The sequence below is a fragment of the Rattus norvegicus genome, chromosome 11 (genome assembly GCF_021556685.1).
Source record: "Rattus norvegicus strain SHRSP/BbbUtx chromosome 11, alternate assembly SHRSP_T2T, whole genome shotgun sequence".
Taxonomy (NCBI): domain Eukaryota; kingdom Metazoa; phylum Chordata; class Mammalia; order Rodentia; family Muridae; genus Rattus; species Rattus norvegicus.
Genome location: NC_141544.1, coordinates 46,664,605 through 46,683,766, shown reverse-complemented (window position 1 = coordinate 46,683,766; position 19,162 = coordinate 46,664,605). Strand labels below are relative to the sequence as shown.

The 19,162-nt window shown below is 50.4% G+C and overlaps 1 protein-coding gene across 7 annotated transcripts in view; it reads right to left on the bottom strand.

Annotated features, from left to right (window-relative positions):
• Dop1b (DOP1 leucine zipper like protein B) overlaps positions 1-19,162 on the bottom strand; it is a 102,179-nt gene that overhangs the window by 44,472 nt on the left and 38,545 nt on the right. For 4 of the 7 annotated variants that reach the window (XR_015632791.1, XR_015632792.1, NM_001191660.2 and 1 more), the window contains 11 exon segments: positions 17,278-17,387; positions 16,510-16,624; positions 13,523-13,643; positions 11,650-11,769; positions 8,831-8,933; positions 8,044-8,235; positions 5,816-6,491; positions 4,036-4,307; positions 3,458-3,610; positions 2,035-2,135; positions 1,238-1,428 (listed from right to left, as the gene is read on the bottom strand). Coding sequence is in view for 4 of the 7 variants with exons in the window: in NM_001191660.2 (NP_001178589.2) it covers positions 1,238-1,428; positions 2,035-2,135; positions 3,458-3,610; positions 4,036-4,307; positions 5,816-6,491; positions 8,044-8,235; positions 8,831-8,933; positions 11,650-11,769; positions 13,523-13,643; positions 16,510-16,624; positions 17,278-17,387 (2,154 nt within the window). In the remaining 3 variants the exon portion in view is untranslated. 7 annotated transcript variants of the gene reach the window in all.

The window sequence follows — 19,162 nt, the reverse complement described above, 5'->3', positions numbered from 1 at the left end:
ACAGAATCTGAACACACTGGGGTCGTTTTTTTTAAAAGGGGGAAGAAGAGGGACAAGAGTTGGCCGGTAGGATAGCTTGCTTTCCACAAAGCCTGATGACCTGAGCTCGATTGTGGGAACTTGTACAGTGAGAAGAAAGCCCTCTCTGCACAGGTGCCACAGCACGCATGTGCCCATACAGTATGTGTGTGTGGGAGGGGCACACGTCTCCTCTCTCACACACATATAAAACAAAGGACGAAAGAAACACTAAAGCTGTAAGCTGTCGTGCAGAGTGCAGTGAAGAAGGTGCGTGGTGTATCGTTCTCTAATCATCCCTTTCTTAGGATGTGGACGAATTCAGTCTCCTCCCTCAGGCCCAGCCCAGGTACAGGCAGGTTCAGAAGAACCTTGCACAGAGGAGGCCATGTCCTTCCCTTCACCCACCTCAGGGTGGCACTGTTTCTCTAAGACTAGGACAAACAAGACAACTGATCAGATTCTACACTAATGTGACATTTTCAGTCACCTGAAATTATCCCACATTTGGGGTACAAATCTATGCAGAGGCTTTGGGAACCTCCAATAACAATGGTGCTTACATACGGCACCCACCCCTGCTAAGCTGGGACGGTCAGCTTTTGGGACACTGGTGAGGGTGTTCTGCTGGGCATGAGAGACACATGAATTGTTTTCTCCCGTGAAACAATCCAGCATCCCTGTGCTTATTTAAATGTGGGCTGCTAACCTGAAAAAATGTATCACTGGGAGATAACAAGTTCACATCTTGACAGGATGCAGTATGGTTTTAAAATGAGCATATTTATCATGGCTGGTTAAACAAACCACTCCCATAACACACCTCACCACCTCTTTTACAGTGACAACATTTAGAATCCATTCCCAAAGAGGTGAAGCAAGAGCAGAGGTGGCTGCCAGAGGCTGGGTGAGGAAGGCAAGGGGACATGTTGGCCAGAAGGTATGAAGACTCTTAACCAAGAAGGGTGAGGTTTTAGTGTCCTGATGCACAGCAAGGTGACCATAGCTAATGATAATATATATTGCGTGTCTCAAATATGTCTTCTCAGTAACAAAGCACTGACTTTTCAGTGAAGGCAGCAACCCACATCTACCAGTGCAAAGTGCTAGTTCCTGTGGCACTTCAACCAGATGTGAGTGAGCTGTGTGTGCCCTCGCAGTGTGGTGCAGTGCCAGCTGGCCTCCCCCACCCCTATCCCAGGACTGTGAGGCTGCTCACCGGCTGAGTTCTCCTGCTTGAGGCACTGAATGGAGGTCCTCTGGGTTTTGGGCTGGAGCAGCAGCAGGAGCATGGGTTCGAGGATGCGTGCCACATCCCCGAGGGAGAGCGCTCGAACCAGCCAGCCCTGGGCTGCTGCACTGATAGCACCGTCTGTGCAAGCCAGGCTATCCAGAACAACAAACAAGGACCTGTGGGGAGAGATGTCATCGAGCTCCCATTCTGCTGCCCCTGCATGCCAGGCGTCCTGGCCTGCAGTGAGCTCCTGTCCTTGACCTAGCCACCCAGGGAGCTTCATCTTGCTGGCCTTTCACACCAAGCGAGGGACAGACAGGCTGTGTGCCTCGCTTCATGGCTGTGCTTGTAGAGACACAGTGGGCACGTGGCAAAGACAAAGCAGAGTCTAATATACCAGAGAACACATCTTAAGCACACAGGCAGTGATACAGCAAGTAAGACCGGGAATAGGTAGCCTGAGGTCTAGACCAGTCTCAACCCCTGGGTATCCTCTCATCTGGGCAAACTGCAAAGCCTCTCAGGGATTCTGAGGAGGGTGGGCTCCCTCAGCCCCACATTAAAGCCCCCACAATAGTTTCCTACTGGGCTACATGAAGTTAGAGGACTGTGGGTACCCTGTCCTATGCAGCATGGACTGAGGTGAAGTAGGGGTCACAGCTCCCATATAGGATCCTGCAGGCAGCCTCACTGCCCCTCCTTCCGGAGCCTAACACATGTCTAGGGAGCCCTGAATGCTCCCTTGGCTGAGGGTGGTGGGTCACAGGGAAGAGCTGCCTTACCTGTCAAAGGAGCGGTTGTGAGATGTCACACGACTACCCTGGATTTCTCGTGTCAGGTGCCAGATCACGGAAAATCTAAACAGAGCTTCCAACCTTGTTCCCTTGATCAAGAAATAAATAGGGGGTTGGGGATTTAGTTCAGTGGTAGAGTGCTTGCCTAGGAAGCGCAAGGCCCTGGGTTCGGTCCCCAGCTCCGGAAAAAAAGAACCAAAAAAAAAAAAAAAAAAAAAAGAAATAAATGGGAGGAACTTGGTTTCATCCTAATTCTGTGTGAGTCACCATAAGGCTGTAGTTTCTTTGTTTGTTTTTTGTAGTGCTAGTGGTTGAGCCCTTGAACATGCCAAGCACCTGTTCTACCTCACCCTCTCTCAACTTTGCTTTCTTCCTTTCAACCTTTCTTCCTTTCTCTCTCTCTCTCTTCCTTCCTTCCTTCCTCCTTCCCTCCCTCCCTCCCTCCCTCCCTCCCTCCTTCCTTCCTTCCTTCCTTCCTTCCTTCCTAATTCTGACACAAGGTCCACTAAGTTGTGCAGGTGGGTCTTGAACCTGGAACCCTCCTGCCCCAGCCTCCCATGAAGGGATCACAGGCCTGTCATAGCAGCTGGAGAGATGGTTCTGGGGTAAAGAGTGCTTGCTGCCAAGCCTAGTAGCTTGAGCTCAATATCAGGAATCCACAAGGGTGGGAGAAAACTGACTCCAAGCTGTCCTTTGACCTCCACACGGGTGCGTGACACACACACGCACACTCACACACAACACTCACACAAACACACACATACACACACACACTCACACACACAGGCGCACTCTCACACACACACTCAAACACACACATAAACACACATACACATACACACTCTCACACATATACATAGGCACACACACTCACACACAGGCACACACACACACACACACAGAGTATACACACATACATACATGCATGAATACAAGCAAAGCATATCCATAAAGTAAAAATAAATCTTTTAAAAGGACTTGGCATCAGTCAGTGTCCAGAGTCACATCCGAGTGCTGTGGTCCAATAAAACACAGAACATAGTTTCTTCATGCCCCCTCAAAATATCAGGCCCATGGGCCCTAAAGAACAAGGCCAATCAACTGGCAGAAAGCTCTCAGGATTTCAATAACTCTACAACTATGAATCTTACAAACAGCTCCAGAGGCCTGCAAGTCCTGACTCTTAGGGAGTCAGGGTAAAATTCTATAGTGAGCCTCAATATGGACACAACTGCATGATCAGGACCCCAAAATCAATAGCTCAATTCCCAGGGATCTGCCAGCCTGCTTTCGGATCACTGCTCACTGGGACGTCTACTGAGCTCAGCAGAGGCTTAGCTTGGGCAGGTAAAGTGGGACAGACTCAGCAGCCAGCCGGCCATAGCACAGAGGATACGGACGCAAGGCTCACCTTGTCGGGGTCCAGGAGGGCATGGCAGATGATGTCCTCACAGATGTTGGCGGTCGGGGCCAGGCAGTGCAGGCGGTAGAACAGCTCTACACAGGTGATGTGATGCTCACGGGTCTCCTTGTTCAGCTGATTCCAGAGCACACGAGCCACCCTCTGCAGGGAAAAGGGAGTGGAGACCACGCGTGCACAGTAACACTCATGCTTTCCCTCATGTAAGCCTGCCTTAGAGCCATGAGACCCAGCATCATGTTACCAGACACAGCTGGGACCAAGTTGCCCAGTCAAGACACCCCAACTGCCCCATAACCTGGGCATGGCACAGTGCTGGGCCCCAACTGTCCCATCAGAGCAGCTTATAGGGTTACAGCTACACGCTGAGAGAGACCAGAAGCTATTGCCCCGGCCTGCCGAGAGGCTCAGACCGTCAGGAGCTGGGATCTGGAGACAGTCCAGACGGTCCCAGGTCCCTCCAACCCCCTGGTTGCCACTGGACTTGCTCAGCCCCTGTGCCAGTCAGCAATTGTGGTCTGAGAAAGAGGCCATGAACCTATACATGCATTCCCAGGGGAAATAAATACCTGATAAAAGTCTGTTTTCTCAGCAATGACTTTCAGTATCCCGGGAGCAATGGGAGGGACTGTCACCATCTGTAACTTGCCAAAAAACGGGTTGTTCCCCGAGGTTTTGTAGCGCTTCATCTTGTCTTCAATGACCAGAGCGAGGGACTGGGAGTGGTTTATCACTTCCAGCAACGTGGCGATGGCTATGTTCTGGAGGGAGCAGTCATTCACACAGCAACAAATTGTCATGAGGGATTTCAGCCATGGTGGGAAACTGCAATCGCTGGGCCCTGAAAGGAGGCAGGCCAGAGAAGAGAGGCAAGCAGGTGAGAGTGGATCCCCACTCATGCCACAGAACCCACAGAAGACACTGGGTAGTGACAGGCGGCATCTGGGCAGCTCTGTGCTCATCTGAACTACAGGGGGAGACGTGCTTGACAAGGTCTTCCTAGATACAGTGAGCTTAGGACAAGCCTCACCGGAGTGGTCCTTTGCTGTGCTTTGGAGCTCACTGCTGGCAGGCTCCTGTTGGACACTTCACTCCAGCTGTTGGTGCTGTTCTGGAAAGTTCTGAGACCTGGATGCTGGAGGCAGGTCAGCACGTGGGCCTGCTAAGGCCTGAGGCTGCCTCTCTTGTCTCTCTTCTTGCTTCCTGATTTGCCTGCCATCTTTTGGTCACATCACAGGAGGCAGAGCTGACCCTTTCCTGTTACCACAGACAATCTCCTGAAACCCTCAGAGAAAATAAGCTCTTTTCCCTTAGGTTTCTTCTGTGAGATAATTTGTCATAGTAACAAAGAAGTAATATATCACTAGCTCACTGTGCCTGGGGTCCTCACTGAGGGAGGAGTCTGTGTGCAGACAGGCTGGAGTGTGGTCCAAGGTGCTGGAAGACACAGGAAGGACTGAACCCAGGCTCAGATAGATGGAGCATGGCTCTGCTGACATCTTGCTCTGGGGCTTCTGGTTCTGAGCTGAGAGCTGGTTTCTGTTGTTTAAGGCACTCAGCTTTGATGGTAGTCATAGCAGATAGATGGCTATGGCTCTAACAATACTGGCTACCTTTCATGAGTCAGACCTGTGGGGTGGACCAGGCAGGTTTATCGGCACACACCCCCATCTCTCATCCCGTATGGCTCCTCCACTGTGGCGGAACCATGATGACAGCAGTAGCCACAGTGATTTGGTTTTTCTCTAGATTCTTCCCTGCCCTATTGACCCTCCAGTGATAGCCAGCCTGCAAAGACATTCATGGATCACATGACACATGGACTCATTGGTCACATCTAGCAGTGGTCAACTGCAGACTAAAGCCAGGAGTTTTCACAGCCATTCAGTGGTGGCACACTTTTTTAATCCCAGCACTCAGGAAGCAGAGGTAGGCAGATCTCTGTGAGTTTGAGACCAGCCTGATCTTCACAGAAACTAGTTGTCAAGTTAGACACAGTTGACACAGGAGTCAGAAGCAGACACAAAGCCAGCAAGCTAACAAGTCGCTGATGTAGCTGGCTACAGAACAGAAAGGAAATGAGCTGGCCCAAACCCCCTAACCAAAGGCTTGGTGTCCAACATGCTTCTGATTCCAGAGTTTTCAGATTTGGGGGTGTTTTCAGAGTTACTGGGTGATCTTCCCTGATCTAAAATGACCCAAAAGCATACACCAGTGTCAAAAGGTTTGGATTTCTGATCATTTGGACTGGGAAGGTTTTCCTGGGTGGATGTGACCGTGTAGTTGAACATCAAGCCTGTCACAGAATTCCCAACCCACTGACCACGCACTGGAAGGATCGCCTCTCACCTGGAGTCTGGAAGAGCATCTCACATAGCTGCTGAGTCTCCTCCTCAGACAGATACACAGGGAAGGTGGCACAGTCCAGCAGCAGGTGACAGGCAGCAGCCAAGGCCTCCCTGCAGTCCTCCTTGGAGCCCACCAACTCAATGACCACCTGGTCAACATCCCATTCTGCTGCTGCCTTCCTGTGCGGGCTGCTGGGCGCTGATGACAGTGACTCTGAGCTTCTTGTCTTAAAGGGAGACCCTCGAACGGTGAACAAGTCCGAAAGCATCTGTTTAAACTGGGGCACGGTGATGGGCTTGGGTTCCCATGAGCTCTTTCTGCCAGAGTGCTCGGTGCTCTGTGTCTGGCCCCTGATGCTCTTCCCTGGGGCCCCCTCAGGCTTGCTTTCTTCCCCAGACACAGTCAGCGATGCTGCAAAAATGTTCTTGTTAGCAAAGTTTGCAATGAGCTCCTGGATGCAAAGAAACGTCGCCTGCATGTTCCCGTCTTTCTTCCAAATGTCGTCTCTTTCCGCAGACACCCGAGGTACCCTGAGGTGCTCAGAGAGCTCGGGCGACGAGGCGCTGAGCCCGATCCCACTGTCTTCAGATTTCAGTGGGGGAAAGGAAGGTTCTTCATCACCTGCAACCACAGCCTCTGTTTCCAAAACACCACTGTTTCTTCCTTTTATTGGACTCTGTGAAAGACAAGGAAAGCCCCATGTCTCATCCTGTACAGCTCCTCCACTGTGGCGGAACCATGACGATGGCAGTAGCCACAGCAATTTGGTTGTTTCTCTAGATTGTTCCCTTCCCTGCCCTATTGACCCTCCAGTGATGGCCACCCTACAAAGACACTCATGGATCACATGACACAGGGACTCACCAGTTACATCTAGCAGTGGCCAACTACAGACTAAAGCCAGGAGTTTTCACAGCCATTCAGTGATGGCACACTCTTTAAATCCCAGTACTCGGGAGATAGAGGTAGGCAGATCTCTGTGAGTTTGAGGCCAGCCTGGACTACAGAGTGAGTTCTAGGACAGCCAGGGCTACACAGAGAAACTGTGTCTTGAAACAACCAACCAACCAACCAACCAACCAACCAACCAACCAAACAAACAAACAAACAACCAACCAACCAAACAAACAATAAAACCTGGAGCATTTCCATCTCCCACCCACTCTCCAGTGAAAACTAAGAGACACACTGTGCATGTGGCCTGATCTCTCCTCAGACCCAGCACACATTGCTGTCCACCCATCTGTCTACAGCACTAACAACTTTTCTCAGAACTCTCACCCCAAGGAGCGGTCTGCCTCAATGCTCTCCTTGAGCCTCAAATACTAAGTGTCCATATGCTGTGGTAGCACCTCTCACGATTTCAAGGAAGTAATCATGCTCCTTGGCTGTAGCCTACGGACCAATCTGTATCCTTTGGAGACAATGGCACCCTGATTTCAAACCCTCTCAGCCTTGGTCATAGGAAATGGTTAGAGTACAAGTCTACACACACAGGGAGGCATGAAGAAATCACAAGCTGGATACTGCTGTAACAAACATGCAAGGGTACTCCCATGGTATGGTTGGAGAAGAAGAGACAGAGTGGCCATGCAGTGCAGGTTATGATGAACACGCCAGACAGATTGGCATTCAAGGCCTGACCTCCACAACCTGCAGTGGGGCCTTATTTGAGGAAAGGCTCTTAGCAGATGGTAAGTGGGGGCATCTGGGTGGCCTAAATCCAAACAGCTGTGTCTTCATAGAAAGAGGGGAACACAGGCAAAGACTGCACACACAGAGCACCATGTACATGAAAATAGAGAGGAGGCCATACAATTCTGACAGGCCTGAAGTGCCACAGATGGCCAGCAAAGCCAGGAGAAGCTTGTGAAGGGTCGGGCAGTTTCCAGTCACACAGCACTGAGAGAAAGGAGCTTTGAGCTTTAAATTGAGAAGCCTATTCCTGTTATTTAAGCCACCCTGCCGATTCAGGGCATACTCTGAGGTGCACTTTAAGTGAGCCAAGCCCCATGCATACAAACTCACAACGGAAGGGCGGCTGTAGTTATTAGCAAGTGTAGCCCTCCTGGAGACTATGCTACCTGCGAGAGGATGAAATGGAGATCTACACTAAGTCTCCACATCCTGAACTCAGTGGCTACACATCTTCCTGTCCACGGCTCTCCCTGCTAATTACCTCCCGCTCTTCGGAGGCACCGCCAATGCCTGCGTCCTGGAGCACATACCGAGTTCCCACTGGTGGGCTCCATGTCCAGGTAGGAGGGCGGCATCTGGACTTTGCTAAGCACCTTGAAACATGTCTTCAAGGCGTGTGTGAGCTCAGGTAAGCTCAGGGCCTCCACCTCCTCAGCAAGAGGCTGCAGCAGGCAGCCCAGCACCTGCGGGAGGTACTGAGTCTGTACCTCTGAGTAGAGTTCCTAGAACACAGAAATAGCAGTTACTCACCATGGCCGGCCACACAGGAAAAGCAAGCACCCCAGACTGTCTGGATTTCAGAGTTCAGTTTCACGGTAATCCCACACCAAGGAGGCGTCCTCTCTTTCAGCTGCTTCTACCTCCCAGACAAAGTGCTAGACTGCCACATGCAGTCTACGTTAGCTAGCAAATGTGTTCACTGTCACCTCTAAACCAGCAGCCCCATTCTGCCAACTGGTTTCCATACTTTAGCTTAGCCAGGCTCAGAAATTAATCCTTTTAATTAAAACAGCAGAAACGATCCCAGCGATCTGGGATTAAAGAAACCCTGTCTTGAGAAACCAAACCAAACCAAAATGGGACATAAAAGCAAATCGGCGAGAGTGCAAGAAGCCTCGGAGCATTGCTCAGGGGCACTCGAGTGCTCAGGAGGTGGGAGCCCACCGTGAAAAAGAAATATGAGACTATCCATCTGTGCTACACCAGAAAACTGGCCGGGGACAGTCCTGCGTGTGGAGCCACTTTCCCATAAAGGCATGATTGGCAGAACAGACTAAGGAGCTGGGAGAGAACCAAGAGCAGGCATCCAGCACCTACCAAGGGGATCACATCAAGGAGGAACACGAGGAGGGTGCAGAGCTCCGAGACGGTGGGGGGAGGGCTGATGGCTTCTCCAATGGCCGTGGTCTGCGTCACTGGTCTGTGTTAACCACAGGAGAGAGGGTTAACCCCCTCCATCGTCACTGCAAACTTCGTCTCCCCCCCCCCCTTTTCTTTTTTCTGTGTTTTTCTTTTTTCTTTTTTGGGTTTTCAAGACATGTTTTCTTTGTGTGGCGCTGCTGTCCTGTAACTCACTCTGTAGACCAGGCTGTCCTGGAACTCAGAGATCTGCCTGCCTCTGCCTCCCTGGACTGGGATTAAAGGTTGGTTTTGTCTTGAGACAGGATCTCCCTGATAGCCTCACAGATGGTGGGACTGCAGGCAGGGGCAAACATGACTGGCTGGATTTCAGACACATCATGGCTTCCATCAATTATTCTGTTTTAAACACAGTGGAGGACAGTGTTTTTAGATCTGGCACATCAGTGTTGGTGACAGATTGACTAATGTGGAGAAGTATTAGTGAGTGTCCTATTGAAGATGTCTTGGAAGCAAACCGTTTGACCTGAACTTTGTTTGGGTATGAACTCATCACCCAGCAGACACACAGCGATGTCACTGTGTGTGGCTCAAGTCCCCGGTACCAAATCAAAGACCCATCTGAGGGAACAGGAACCAGCCTATGTCATATAACCCGGGCTAGAGGCCACTGTTTGTGTTTTTGAAAAAGGTCTCATTACATAGGCCTGGCTGACATTGGACTTTGTGTGCAGACCAGGCTGGTCTTGAACTCACAGAGATCCATCTGCTTCTATCTCCTGAGGGTTAGAGCTAAACGTGTGCAATACCACACTTGGGTCATTCTTTACATTTTTTGACTTCTCCACGAGACACCCATGAGATCACAGGCTGTCTGTGTGACCCCTGGAGAAGCACAGCTAGCTTCACTGACTGACCTACTGCTGGGTGCTGGTCTTTGGAGTCCAGTGCTGTTTCTAAATATGCAGGATTAGACAGTGCGGTTTGAATGCGACACATCTCCCTTAGTCTTGGGCGTGTGGTGGCACACAGCCCAGCTGGGGAAGAACATCTCTGAGGCCGGTGCCTGAAGAGCTGAAGGCCTTTCTACCTGTGGTTCACTCTCTGTTTCATGCTCTCAGCTTCCTGTTCTGCAAACATGGCTGCATGTGCCACGCCTCCCAGCTGCAGTGGTCTCTCCCTCTCTGGAACCACAAGCCAAACTCTCCCAGAACTTGCTTTTGGTCACGGCATTTTATCACAATGGGAGGTGGAGACAGGAGTATCTCCAGAAGCTCATGGGCCAGGAGCTGGAATAAGCAGGAGCAACAACACAAAACAGACCTGCAGAGGTGGGCAGGAGCATGTACACAAGTGCATGCACACTCGTGCACACACACACACACACACACACAGACACATACACACACACAAACACACACATACACATACACACACACAGACACATACAGACACACACACAAACACACACAGACACATACAGACACACACACAGACACATACAGACACACACACAAACACACACATACACATACAGACACACACACACGCGCACACACACATACAGACACACATACACACGCACACACACAGACACACACAAACACACACATACACACACATACACATACAGACACACACATATTCAGACACAAACATACACACACACATACAGACACGTACATGTATGTAAACATGCAACATTAATAAAATAACTACCTCATGCCTATAATCCCAAATATTTAAAAGGCTGAAGCAGGAGAGTGGCAAGTCTTGGAGTTCAGAGAGGTCTCAAACAGTCAAACATGCAGCAGAGCAAGGGTGGTATCAACCTTTAACCCCAGCACTCAGGAGGCCAAGACAGGTGGATCTCTGTGAGTTCTATGCCAGCCAGGGCTACAGAGTGAGATCTGTTTCCAAACAGACACACAATACATGGGCAGGGACGTGGCTAGAGGCCAAGCACAGCCCTGAGTCTGCTTCTAACTCTGATTAAAGAGAAAAGGGACAAGTTGAGTTGAGCATGGCAACCTCTGCCCTTCTGCTGACCTGCTGTTGGCTCTGGGTGCAGTGCAATCCACTCAGACCAGGGTAGGCCACCCGTGCCAGGCATGGTGGGGGGCAGCGAGGCATTAAGGGGAGCTGAGAAGCCAGACTCCCTCGTTGGGCATGATTTTCGCTGTTACTTATCCGCAGTGCAATGCTGGGCAAAGACCCTCCCTGTATGCTTCTGGATTCCAGCTGTCACTCAGATCCACATCAAGAAAACAAAATGCCACTTCTCAAGAGGTTGCCCAGGAGTTCAGGGGAGTCTCTGTAGCCACAGGACACATGTGGGAGTCAGGGGCCATGCAGGATTCACACAGGATTAACAGTGGTACAAAGCTCATCATGGCAGCCTAAAACATGAGCACTCTGACCCACCCCTCACTAACTTCAGGGAGGATTTAAGTCTGAGGAATACATGTTCAGCAGTGGAAACTGCACCTAAGCCAAGCGAAGCACCGGGGGTTGTAGAAGCTGCATTGATCAACATTAGAGAGAGGGCAGAGGGATTTCTGAAGTTAGACCTTAGTGAAAGACAAAGTGGCCCAGCATCCTGTGACATAGACGGTCTCTGTCCTAGTATTAGAGTCCTACATGAGTCCCTTCCAGCCCTGTGTCCACTGGACTCTGAAGGTCAGGAGAGACCACTGAGGTTCACTTGGGGTGAGACCCCGGCCTCCACGCAGTCACAGAACCATCTACCTGCTCCCTGTTCACACACCGCCACTCACCTGAAGCACTCCTCGAAGCACCGTGCCATGTAATCCCACAGGAAGTCGGTGCTGAGTGACGAGACTAGCAAGTTGACAGTCTTCACAATCTCAGAGGCATGTCTGTTTTCTTTGATTGTGCTGCAAATGGAAAATGGAGATCACACCAATGGAGGATCCACGCTGCAGAACTCAGTGTCTGAAGAAGCCTCCCGGCTCTGCTCTCGCCTCTGACAGACTCAAGGCATGGAAACACTGCTCTCACTCCCGAAAAACAGCCTTTAGAGCCTTTTCTGTCTATTCTCTGACAATCTCATATATATATAAAGTGTAACATGATCAAACCTCCCCTGCCTGCTCCTGCCCCTAACTCGTCCCCTCCCACCTTCCTGCACTATTGTCTCTGCCTGCAGGAATGTAGGCAGCCTGCCAGCAGCTACAACCTGAAGAAAACCATTCCCTGCTAAACGGTGTTCTTACTCATGGATCCCCTAGAAACAGATGAAAGTTACCGTGGAAAGCTACGGTGGAAAGAATGCTACATTCAGCACAAGGCCCGGCTCCTGAGCCCAACTGCAGGCTCAGCAGGGAGATTTGGCTACAACGTTATATCCATCCTTCCTTACTGTGATGCTGGATGTCAAACTCAAAGCCTGGGCCAGCCTAGCCAAGTGACCCCCACTGAGCGACATACCCAGCACACTCTGATGTTTTAAATGCATTTCTGCCGCTCACACATTTAAATGTGTAAAGTCCCCTAGAGAATGCTACAGAAATCCTCACGTGGGTACACTATTTAAAAACAGGAAAAGGTGGAACCACCAGAAAGGTGGTGTCAATCGGTAAGGGACTGTTCGATCCCTCAGGATTTATTTAATGACAGGTCCCTGATGAGGGCATGCAGGTCAGCACATTCACAGCAAACAGTGGAGGGCTAGTCAGCTGTACTTGAAGGTACCATGCAACCCTGTCTTTGGGCTGGAAGGTGGGGTTAATATGGTTAAAAGTGTAGGAAGGATCTAGAAAGAAGCGAGAACTTCTTGTTCTCCTTGAAGGACGAAGGACTGTGGGAGACAATATCTTTGTTGTCTTTGACAGCTTCAAATACAAGGATTCGACATGAGCATCTACTACTGTTCTGTTTTAAAAAAAGAAAGAAAAGAAAACCGTCTTAACTTTTGAGAGGAAAAAGCCACTATAACATACTGCTTGGGACGTTTACCATGAATAAACAAGAAAACAGGAGAATTAAATTTTGTATATATACTACCAACCCAGGCAGAAAGCAAGTTAGCAGTGAAGTGTAAAGAGGTGGCACTCTCTGTCTGTCTATCTGTCTATCTATCTATCTATCTATCTATCTATCTATCTATCTATCTATCTATCTATCATCTATCTATGTATCTATGTATGTATATATGTATCTATGTATGTATCTATGTACATATGTATGTATCTATCATTCATCTATCTATCTATCTATCTATCTATCTATCTATCTATCTATCTATCTATCTATCTATCTATCTATCTGCAAGGTCTCAGTGGCCCAGGCTAGCCTCAAACTCACTATGCAGCCAAGGATGACCTTAAGCTAATGGTTCAATCTGCCAATGACTCCCATAGACCCCCTTCTAGCATCTTGACCCAGCCCTCAGTGTCTTGCCTTAGTCTCTTCTTGCCCTCATTTCTGAGCTCTCTCCCTCCCTCCCATTTTCCAATCTCCTTCTCCCTGGGCCTCACCACTGTGTACAAGAGATCAAGTGGCCTTTGCTGGATGACATCACTGCCACAGCCTAGGGTGCGCTGACCCGGGCCTGCCTGCCCTCTCAACACTGCAGGGTTCATACTGAAGAGCGGACGGGGACTGAGGCTGTGGCAGCTGAGCTCATACCTTGTTAGCAGGTTTCCGCTCTGAGTGTAACTAAGCCTAAGGTCAGGGCCCAGGACATCATGGCAGTAAGAGTAGAAGGCCCTGATGACTTCCAGAAATAAGTTCTCAACCACTTGAGGTCCTGAAATCAATAGAGAACAGTTAGAGAAGGGTGACAACACACTTAAACGTTGTTTGTTTTGAGATGTGGTCTCTAGCCCAGGCTGGCCTCAGACTCTCCACATAGCCAAGGATTACTTACTGTGAACTTCTGCTCCTCCTGCCTCTACCCCCGGAGTGCTGCAAACACCAGGCTTTGCCACCATGCCCAGTTTGTGCAGTAAGAGGCTGGGTGGAACTGGTGTTTCCTGCATGCTAGGCAGGTACTCTTCCAAGTGAGCTGCGTACGCAAGCCTTAACCGTCAAATTTCAAACAATTAAGACACGCAGAGCATGTGGAGTACCTCCATACACACAGGATTCTAAGACGCAGAGACGTCACCAAGTGTGATGGCGTCAGCAGCAGAACAACATCTAGGCAAACAGCCAGTGCCACCATGTTTGAGACACTGTCACGTCTGGGTTCACTGAGCAGGGCCTGTGCTACTCTCCCTGACTATACAGGGGGCAGGTCACGGGGTTGAGTGGGTTGCTCAAGCTAACTTCCACTGGGTAAAGGCAGTTGAATGTGACATGTTCCAAACCTGTGAGCTGCTTGGCCAACATCACTGGGGAGAGACACCCATAGAGAAGGAACAACTGCCCTGCTCTCAGCTCTTTCAATTCAGAGCAGGAACACAAAACAATGTCAATACTGAGACGCTCACAGAACTGCACCAGCCTCACGGCAGAGCAGTGTCCTGGGCCCCTGGGCAGAGCGCAGTGTCTCAAAGCTGACTTCTCATGAGCAAGTCCAGAAGGACAAGAGCCCGCCCACTCTCAGCAAAGAACACCTCTGCCTTTTGCTGTACGAGTGCAAGAGGACATTCATCTTTCACAGGTTTGTTTTTCCATGCTGTGACCAAACCTGCAGCCTCACCGAGCAACTGCTCTACCACTGGCCTGCACTCTGAGCCCTACGTCAATGTAATCTTCGATGCTCTTCACGGATTCACAATGTGCCTCTGAGAGAACTGTTTTCATAAGCTCTGTGTGTTTTTCCTGCTGGAAGCGTGCCAAATGCTTCCCATCACAGGCCATTCTGCAGGCCCCTTCCATGGGAGAGACAAGATATGGCTAAAGCCTGCCAGTTAAGGAGCGGACAGGACCTCAGACAGAGTGACAACCTGTCTAGCTATAGAGACGTCCCTTAGATAACTAAGCCAGCCAGAAGAGCAGACTTAACCACCATCTGAAACGAAGCCAGCCTCTCTCCATTGTCTGCAAAGTACGACCTGTAGCCCAGTAAGACATAGTTGCTGGTCTCCACAGGGCGGCTCTGACACACACGTACATCTCCTTATGCTAAGTCCTGCATCTTCTTTGAATGCCACCCAAACCATCCAGCAGGCTCCCAACATGCTAGCAGCATCTGACTCACAGGCTGAAATGTGACTGCAGAGCCAGAGTTATTTCCGGGGACAGAGACCTCTCTCGTGAGCACTGAGAGTGGATGAGGTGGGGGGAAAGGAGTCTGAGCCCAGCACAGGCACTTCTAGGGAGAAAGGCTCACATCATGGGTGGGTTAAGCCATGGGCGCGTGGCTCGGCAAAGGTCTTATCTGTTAGGTGACAAGCATCTCAGGGCACCTGCGCTCAGCACTGCCAGGCCAGCAGTACTTCCTGAAAGGAAGGCTTGGGCACTGGGTGACCTAGGGCAAATGACTCTCCCTCTGTAAAATGGGTACCACAGGGGTGCCACCCCCATGTTGGAGGTGAGGAGATACATGACACACGCAAGTCACCAGAACAAAATTACTACTGGGAAAAAGGGCAGGCAGGGCCTGTCTAACTGTCTCAATGACTGAAGGCACCTTCCACCAAGACTAATGGGCTGAGTGACTCCCAGGACCCACATGGTAGGGAGCTGACTTCTGAAAGCTGCCCTCTGACCTCAACATGTCCACCATGGAGTGCGTGAGCACGCATGAGAGTGCACATACATGCACGGTATGTAATACACGCAATAACTTTTAGAAAACTAGATCGAATGTGGTGCTATGCCCGTAATCCCAAGACTTCGGAGGCAGAGGCAGGAGATGATGGACTCAAGGCCACCTGGCCACACACACATCAAATTCCAGGCTAGCCTGACGGGTACAGACAATCTAAAAACACAAAGCACAAACACGCAGACGTCCTGGCAGCTGGGGTGCCCCATCCATCTTCACCAGGAGTCACTGTCCTCTCTTGCTGCCTGGAGCCCATGCCACACTACAGATGTTCAGCGCCACACTCTGGTTAACGACTGAAGGGCTTCAGGGCCTAAGAATGCTCTTGGCTCTGTTCTGGCCGAAGGTGCGCATGCCCTGGCCTCTGAGACAACACCCTAGAGCTTGCAGTGCAGTAGGCTGCTGGGCTACTCTCTGTTTTGGGAAGGGGCTCTGGTGACTGACTGCACATCAGATCTGACAGTGAAGGGCGGCAGAGGGAGGGGTCACTTCTCTCAACAGGTTCTCGGGGTCGGGGGTCACAGTGTGGTACACGTGTAAGAGGGATCCTCTAAGAAGCAAAGTCTAACACCCTTTCCATTTTGTGGTAGAATGGTCTCATTTTTACAGAGGAACAGCTTGCTCATGGTCACAAACCAAACATACAGGAGTATGGGGTCCCTCACCAGTTGTGAACCAAGGCTCATGGGTGGTTCCAACACTGGGACTAAACAGTCACATAGTGTAAAGTGTGGATGCTCTGTAGGCACCCCCCCTCCCAAAGCAGGAACCTGAAGGAGCGTCCTCTGAAACTGAAACACACACTCTAAGGCTCTCCTACGCTGACTGCATCTGTGCTTAAACCCTCTGAGAACAGTGATCCAGCTCTGCCCAGGGGCCGTGGCTTTTCCCATGTTACCTATTTCCGGCTTGTCCAGCAGACTGACTAGGATTCGGAAAGGCTTCAGATATTCATGGTGGCGCTCCTCTAAGTCGGCGTTTAAGAACTTCTGGTGCAGTATCTCAGCCAGAGCCTGTGTGTTTGTTCACAAGGCACACATTAGGGCACTGTATGTGGCAGAGTTAGGATTAGAATACTTATGGTAGGGTACAGCATTATTAAGGTAAACACTCTGGGAGAAAATGAAGACCAGCCTCAACCCTAACACATGCATGCTGGTCCTTCAGGGACCACACCCAGTGTCTGCTTTGAGGATTCGCAAAGAAATGCACTGAAGAAACGGGGCTCAGAGGGTGGAGTGCCTGTCGGACAAGAATGAAGTTCTGGGTTCAGTGCTAGCACTGTATAGACCAGACACAATGGCACACACCAGCACTTCTGAGATAGCCTGGAGGAGTGGAAGTTCACAGTCACCAAAGGCTGTGTACTGAGTTTGAGGCCCGTGTGGGAGACATTACACCTTGACTTAAAGAAAGAACGCCGCCGCCACCGCCACCATCACTACCACCACCGCCACCATTATTACCACCACCACATCCTCCACCATCACCACCACCACCACCATCACCATCACCTCCACCACCACCACCACCACCACCATCACCACCACCACCACCACCAACAACAACAAAACCCAACCCAACAAACAGAAAGGAAGAGAAAAGAAGACTGCAATGGAATATGTTCTAATTATGGTCAAATGTTCAGTTTTTAGAAATGTTTTACCTCAACTAGAAGATCCTTGGAGTACTTATCAAAGAAGTATGAGCACTGGTCTTCGTAAGAACTTGAAATTTCAGATTTTGGCACAATGGTGTTTCCTTTAATGTCTGAACCTATAAAAGAATAAACACCACAGGCTATAAGAAGATACTGTATTGTGCAAAGTCGTCCCGATGTGATATTTTAATCCTTATACCTCAACTCCTTCAACAGACAGGCAAAGGCAGATCCAGTCACTTCTCCCTTCCCAGGGAGGTACATGTACTAGGAAGTACCTTCCCCTGAGCCCACGTCTGCAGGTGATGTCCCAGCTAAGGAGTGGGGAGGGAGGATCCCATCACAGTGGGCACCAGTCTGATTTGCCCAACCACTCACTGCCCTTCTGCAGCATGTTCATAAGGACTGGGACAAAGGTCACTTCCACATCGTGATTTACTTCTCCAGTACTACCTGAAATCAAGGCAGACTGCCTGCCTGCCTGCCCGCTCGCCCGCTGCTGCCCGCTGCCTGCCTGCCGCCTGCCTACCTGCCCGCCCACCTGCCTGCTGCCTTCCTGCCTGCCTGTTGCCTGCCTGCCTGCCTGCCTGCTGCCTGCCTGCCTCCTGCCTGCCTGCTGCCTGCATGCCTGCTTGCTGCCTGCCGCCTGCCTGCCCACCCGCCCTCATTTTGGGCTCTGGACCAGTTGGCAGATCATCAGGGTAAGGAAGACCATCCTTGTGGAATAAGCAGAAACTTGAGGTTCCCAGTCACAGCTAAGCAAGTCCTGGCATTTTCTCTATACAGAGAGTGCCACCTTCTTCCTCCTTCTCCTCCTCCTCGTTCTCCTTTTTCTTCAAGACAGGTTTCTCTGTGCTGCGCTGGCTGTCCTTGAACTGGCTCTATAGACCAACCTGGCCTCAAACTCAGAACTCTACTCCTGAGTGTGTGTGTGTGTGTGTGTGTGTGTGTGTGTGTGTGTGTGTGTGTGTGTGTGTTATTAAAGACATGCACTACCACCCAGTTAGGATCCCATGTTCTAACAGATGAATGTTCCTCCAAACTCATCCTTTTAAAAACCAATCCGTAAAAGGGGCCTGGAGTCATGCCTCAATGGTTAGGAGCACATACTGTTTTTGCAGAGACCTGAGATCAGTTCCCAGCACCCATGGTAAGATGCTCACAACAGCCTGTAACTCCAGCTCCAGGGAATCTGGCAGCTTCTTCTGACCTCTGCAGGCATTGCACTTACATGCACAAATACAGTCAACACTGGCCTTTGTACACACACACACACACACACACACACACACACACACACACACACTTTTTAGAAAGTCTAAACTTTCCAAAGAACTGGGGGTGTATGAAACCCTGCATTCCCACCAGCCCCCACAGCACTGTATATACTGGCTTGATGCTTGTAATCATGGTGCCTGGGAGGTGGAGGCTGGAGGACCAGAAGTACCAGGCCTAAGGCTCTACTGTAAATTCAAGGCCAGACTGAGATACAAGAAATATTGGCTAAAAAAATAAAAACCAAAAAACCCCAATCCATCTCAAGCCTGTAGTTCCTCATCGTAGCCCTTCCTTACAGTACCTGTGCATCTCACAACAATGCAAGGAGTCCTGAGGCGGTCCATACCCTGCAGATAAGGAAGGCTGGAAGGCTGTGGAGGGCGGGGTGATGCTCAGTGGCTGCAAACCTGCCTGCGGGCCTGAAGCCCCGTGCTAGGTCCACACTGCTTTCTTTTTGTAACATACATAAACATGGGAATTTATACATAAAAATGCTTTCCTTCCCTGGGCTCTGTTCCTGGGAGACTTCCAACCAACAGGGCTCGCTGCCTACAGGTTTGCAGGCTGTCCACATCAACACTACGCAGAGATGCTGACCAGGGATTCTCCTGAG